The 5,681-nt window shown below is 47.8% G+C and overlaps 2 protein-coding genes across 2 annotated transcripts in view; both read right to left on the bottom strand.

Moving 5' to 3' along the window:
* Positions 1-2,966, bottom strand: part of LOC106807919 — a 16,195-nt gene extending 13,229 nt beyond the window's left edge. The window contains exons 1-5 of the mRNA XM_014810432.1: positions 2,060-2,966; positions 1,627-1,715; positions 1,085-1,201; positions 586-792; positions 308-421 (exon numbers count right to left, since the gene is read on the bottom strand). Of these exons, the coding sequence (XP_014665918.1) occupies positions 308-421; positions 586-792; positions 1,085-1,201; positions 1,627-1,715; positions 2,060-2,966 (1,434 nt within the window). The remainder of the gene's footprint in view (positions 1-307; positions 422-585; positions 793-1,084; positions 1,202-1,626; positions 1,716-2,059) is intronic.
* A 990-nt stretch (positions 2,967-3,956) lies between these two features.
* LOC106807918 (methionine--tRNA ligase, cytoplasmic-like) overlaps positions 3,957-5,681 on the bottom strand; it is a gene marked incomplete in the record, with an annotated part of 21,358 nt that continues 19,633 nt past the window's right edge. The window contains 2 exon segments of the mRNA XM_014810431.1: positions 3,957-4,305; positions 5,614-5,631. Of these exon segments, the coding sequence (XP_014665917.1) occupies positions 4,123-4,305; positions 5,614-5,631 (201 nt within the window).

Raw genomic sequence — 5,681 nt, 5'->3', positions numbered from 1 at the left:
GTGTGTGTGTGTGTGTGTGTGTGTGTGTGTGTGTGTGTGTGTGTGTGTGTGTGTGTGTATATATGTGATAGGGAGTTACGCGTAGTAAATCGTAGGTATTATAAGGCTAGTAAATGACGAATTTCCCTTGTTTATTGTTGTCACACTCCTCCCTATTATACACTCCTGATATATATATACGAGTTATTATCTCACTCTCGATACGGATTACGTTAGAAGGTGTGAACTGGCGGCAGTGAATGTACGATGTTGTTTATCGACGGTAAGCATACATGCCTGACATGAAGTAAGCGTGCATATCGCACGCACTCATGCCGTACTTGCTGAAGCAGGCGTGGGCCGCTCGTCGCAGCATCGTCTGCAGCTTCTGACTCACGTCCCACCAGGAGCGCTGCGCCGCTAGCTGCGCCGCCTGTTGGCGCTATAAGGAAACAACAGCGATGAGAGACATCGGCAGACCTTTTGCCTTTATCGCGAACTTTTTTTTTACTTATTCCCTTCCTCAAGCTTAGTACATACCCCATTCTATTCTTCTTTTATTATTTACGCTGTACATGGTATCTTTCCTAGCGTGATTTCACCCACCTTGTGGCTAAAGCTGGGAATGATAGAACTGATCGTCTGCAGAACGTAGACGGGAGGAGCAGCATTGGTGTCGAGCTTGTACCAGGTGTCCAGAAGTTTGACGTCATAGCGCTGCTGCTCCACCAGGGCTGCGCGCATCACCTCAAACTTATCGGCCGGTATCGTACGCGGCAGCGGCCGGTAGCCATATTTGTGCCCCAACAATACCTTTAAACGCCAACGTATCCTATCTATCACGCGTCCAGCATTGGAGCGTGGTTTCACGGCGCCAAAAAGAACGCCTTTTATTTATATAGCCTTATTTATACGCCTATATTTTTTAAATCATATTTGAGTTAATTAAATAATTAGAAAAAAAGACCGAGTTAAAGATGGCAATCGTGATTCAACCGATTAACGAAATTTATAATTCGAAATTATAAATATAATAAGACATAACAATATAATTTGATGGTGGGTAATTAAGATGGATGACAGGCGTTGAAGGAATATTACTCGCCACGAAGTTTGGACCGAGGGAAAGCTGTCGGCAAGTCTGTATCGCCTTCATGCAGATCTCGGTGGTCATGTGATCATCGGTTGCCTCGTCTCTGATTCCCCAGCGCATGTCGATCACCTGCAATGCACGAGCTTGACACAGACACAGCTACCGTTGACTGAGCTGCGATCATCATCTCAGCATTAAAGTGTACAAACACCGGCTCATGATCAAATTTAAAATGTAGGCCTAACTGACGATTACGGGCAGTTGACTGTTGGAACGTGCCACACACACGCGCGCATGCACGCACGCACGCACGCGCGCATGCACGCACGCAAGCACGCACGCACGCACGCACGCACGCACGCACGCACGCACGCACGCACACACACACACACACACAGGGCCTATATTATGTCAGTACATATAAGTAAATATAATTATACTATCTGTGTATTATAAAACGAAAGAAGAAGAGAGAGAAGAAAAGGGGGCGGAGAGAGAACGGGGTGTAATGGAACGTAAACAAACCCGAGAAAATGTGGGTGGAAGAAAATTACCTGGAACTCAAGACCGTGGGTCTCCCGACAATACTGCTTTAGCCGAGGATATACTGTTTCCATGAGTGCATTCCTCTCCACTTGTGTATCTGATAGATTGACTGCATATAATCACTTTGTATCATCGTAATCCTTTCCTAGGATGCCTTTAACTTAATTTTAATGCTTATCCGTTAATGCATGTAACTATACGCGTTCGAGGATATAATTTCTCTTTTAATTACTAAAGAATTCAATTAATAGCTTTCATTGTTGTATACGTAATTCGTAGCCGGTGATTTCTTACCATCCTATTCTTTTCTGGGATGCCGTCAACTTATAAGTTAGTGCAGAATTATATGCATTCGAGTATATAATAGGATTGCCCTTTGAATTACCAAAGAATTTAACAGCTTTCGATGTTGTAATTCGTAGTCGGTGGCTTAATTCTTACCTGTAAAGGTTGAGCTGAGAAACACGCGCACGATGTTAGAGCTAACTGCAGGCAGACACCCCAAGTTATGTCCAGCATACAGCTCCTCCTTCAGTCTCTGCTGATCTGCTTTATGAGTGCTGGATAACTGGCTGGGTTCCCGATCCGACCATTCTTTGTTCATCAGCTTTTGTGACATAGAATCGATATGTTCCTGTCTGTGTTCTAGTGCGGACCCTTCTTTGTTCACCAGCTTTTGTGACATAGAATCTATACGTTTATAGCGAGTTTCTATTTCGGACCACCCTTCTTTCTTTACCAGCTTCTGTGGCGTAGAATCTATACCTTGCTGTCTGCGTTCAAACTCGTCTTGGTTGATTAACTTTTCTGGCACAGAATCTTTGCGTTTATATCTAGTTTCTATTTCTGGCCACCCTTCCTTGTTTGCCAGCTTCCGTGGAACAGAATCTTTGCGTTTCTGCCTGACTTCTAGCGCGGACCCTTCCTTCTTCATCAACGTCTGTGGCATAGAATCTATACGTTCCTGCCTGTGTTCTAGCGCGGACCCTTCTTTGTTCACCAGCTTCTGTGGCATAGCATCTTTTCGTTCCTGCATGGGTTCTGCCGCTGATCCTTCTTTCTTCACCAGCTTCTGTGGCATAGAAGCTATACGTTTTTGTCTGTGTTCACGCGCGGACCCTCCTTTGTTCATCAACTTCTCCGGCACAGAATCCTTGCGTTTATATCTAGTTTCTATTTCTGGCCTCCCTTCCTTGTTTACCAGCTTCCGTGGCACAGAATCTTTGCGTTTCTGTCGGTGTTCTAGTGCGGACCCTTCCTTCTGCACCGACTTCTCTGGCAGAGAATTTTTGCGTTCATAGATGGGTTTCGTTTCTGTGCCTTCCTTCGCCAGCAAGATCTGCGACATAGATTTTTTGCGTTGCTGCATTGTTTGAATCGCTAATCCCTCCGTTATTCACCATAATACGCTGTCGTACCCATAGTATACTCACGCCTTTTTCATCGTCCTGATTTACCTGCGCGTGTGACAGCACCTTGTGCACCTGCTCGTTTTCTACTTTTCGATGCCCTTCTCATTCACCCACTTCTGCATGGTGTGCAATCGACTTTGTCCTAGTGCACCCATCAAGAGCTTTGCCACACGGGCTTCGCTAGTGCTGCAGTATCAGGGTACTTGAGTAGAACCATCAGGCAGCGAGAGCGATTTGACAAGCAACCAATATTTGTTCTGGCGGTAGCCTCTTTACTTGTCGTTATGATATGTGGGAGCACGCACACGTGTTAAACTTGGCGTATGAAAATTTTGTTTATTTAGTTCTCACGAGTCATCAATAAATGAGCATGCACTTGAAAACCACACGTAAGCAGAAATGTTTGCTATGAGTAATCACAGAAGAGTAAAGAAGCAAGTAGTAGTCAAGATTGCTTTCCACAAACCAGTCATCGTTTTACTTAATAAAAGTAAATAACATACAAATAAATTTCATTGCACAAGCTGTTCGAAAGATCAATGTTTCCAGCAAACGTCATGATTCGTTAAAAATTAGTGAGTAAAAAAGGAAGCTGCTGGCAAGACTAAAACAAGTATAAAGAGCACGTGTTTCATACGTTACTACAACAAATAACGTATGCATGTTAACTCTGGGAGGTAAATACATGAGCGAAATTCTCACGCAAAACGTACAAACACTACTCTAATGCTGGGTTTACACTACCGACTTTGTGTTGGCAAACTGGTGAATTGGACCAACTTCTGACAATCGGCAGTGTAAACGCAAAAGTTGCGGGACCAACCGATCGATAGCAACCAGTTGGGAGATTAGAACATGTTCTATTTTCGCCAACTCGGAGTTGCCGAATTGCGAAATTAGTCCAACTCGCCAATTCGCCAACATAAAGTCGGTAGCATAATAAATATATAAACCCAGCTTAACGTGACATTAGGTACACCCCCCCACCTCCCCCACGCGCTGCACTCTCGCGCCGCGCATCACTCGAAGAAAGCGTTATTCGACATTATTCACAGCCGTTTAAATAATTTAGTATTTCCTATCGACGATCAATCACGCCTGCTTCTTTTTTCCGCCGCGTTTCTTCTTCTTGCCCGTCTCCTGTGCGGGGGCGCCACCGGCGGGGGGTCCGGCGGCGAGCGTCAGCTTGTGTTTCAGCTCGAGCAGCAGCTTCACTTCCACGTCGACGACGCATTTCTCCAGCTTCTTACTCTTCGCCTCTCGCACCTTCGCTCCCTGCCAAAGAGAGAATCCACCACGCGCAGTGAGCATGCGTTGTGAGCGTCACAGCACGGAAAAATAGACACAGCGCGATCACGAATAACACGAGTGCCGAGCATATATATAAGCGTTGCCACGACGATGCGTAAAGATATGTGAAAAGATTCAACGCGTAGCAGTATGGTATACGAAGACTCTTTTCTGAGGTTCCGCACAAACAGCTATTAATAACGCAGACCCGCATTTTTGCCAGCAGCTCAATCTGACCAGCATTGGGTAAAGTGCGTTGGTGAGAGTGCCTAGCTAGCAGATAGAAAAATAGAAAAATAAAAATTGAAAACAGATGGAATTCGAACCAACGACCTACAGAAGTAACGGCCGTCGGCGTACGAGCGAGGCTACTGAGCGTCTTTAGAAAAATGTATTATGGATGTGCTATGCATGGATGTGCCTGCGTGATGGATGTGCGTAGGAGTGCCTAGTAAACATATCCTACCGCACCTTTCAGCCGGCTGCGCCTAGCTATGTGCGTCACGACCGCTCGTTCCCCCGCGTGACAGCGCATGACACGTCCATGGGATCACCCCTTCTCAATCTACGCGCGTCACGACCGCTCGCTCTCACCTCGCGCAGTGTGTGACACTGTGTTCCTTGGCACGTCCGTGGGATCACCCCTTCTCAATCTACGCGCGTCACGACCGCTCGCTCCCGCCGCGTGACAGTGTGTGACACTGTGTTCCTTGACACGTCCGTGGATCACCCCTTCTCAATCTACGCGCATCACGACCGCTCGCTCCCACCTCGCGCAGTGTGTGACACTGTGTTCCTTGGCACGTCCGTGGGATCACCCCTTCTCAATCTACGCGCGTCACGACCGCTCGCTCCCACCTCGCGCAGTGTGTGACACTGTGTTCCTTGACACGTCCGTGGGATCGGGAGCGAGCGGTCGTGACGCGCGTAGATTGAGAAGGGGTGATCCCACGGACGTGTCAAGGAACACAGTGTCACACACTGCGCGAGGTGGGAGCGAGCGGTCGTGACGCGCGTAGATTGAGATGGGTTGATCCCACGGACGTGCCAAGGAACACAGTGTCACACACTGCGCGAGGTGGGAGCGAGCGGTCGTGACGCGCGTAGATTGAGATGGGTTTGCGCGAGGTGGGAGCGAGCGGTCGTGACGCGCGTAGATTGAGAGGGTTGATCCCACGGACGTGTCATGCGCTGTCACGCACTGTTACGCAGCGTGTGTGACACTGTGTTCCTTGGCACGTCCGTGGGATCACCCCTTCTCAATCTACGCGCGTCACGACCGCTCGCTCTCACCTCGCGCAGTGTGTGACACTGTGTTCCTTGGCACGTCCGTGGGATCAACCCATCTCAATCTACGCGCG

The sequence above is a fragment of the Priapulus caudatus genome, unplaced genomic scaffold, assembly GCF_000485595.1.
Source record: "Priapulus caudatus unplaced genomic scaffold, Priapulus_caudatus-5.0.1 Scaffold243, whole genome shotgun sequence".
Classification (NCBI taxonomy): Eukaryota; Metazoa; Priapulida; class Priapulimorpha; order Priapulimorphida; family Priapulidae; genus Priapulus; species Priapulus caudatus.
Note: the sequence above shows the minus strand (reverse complement) of the source record. Positions and strands in the feature narration are given on the sequence as shown.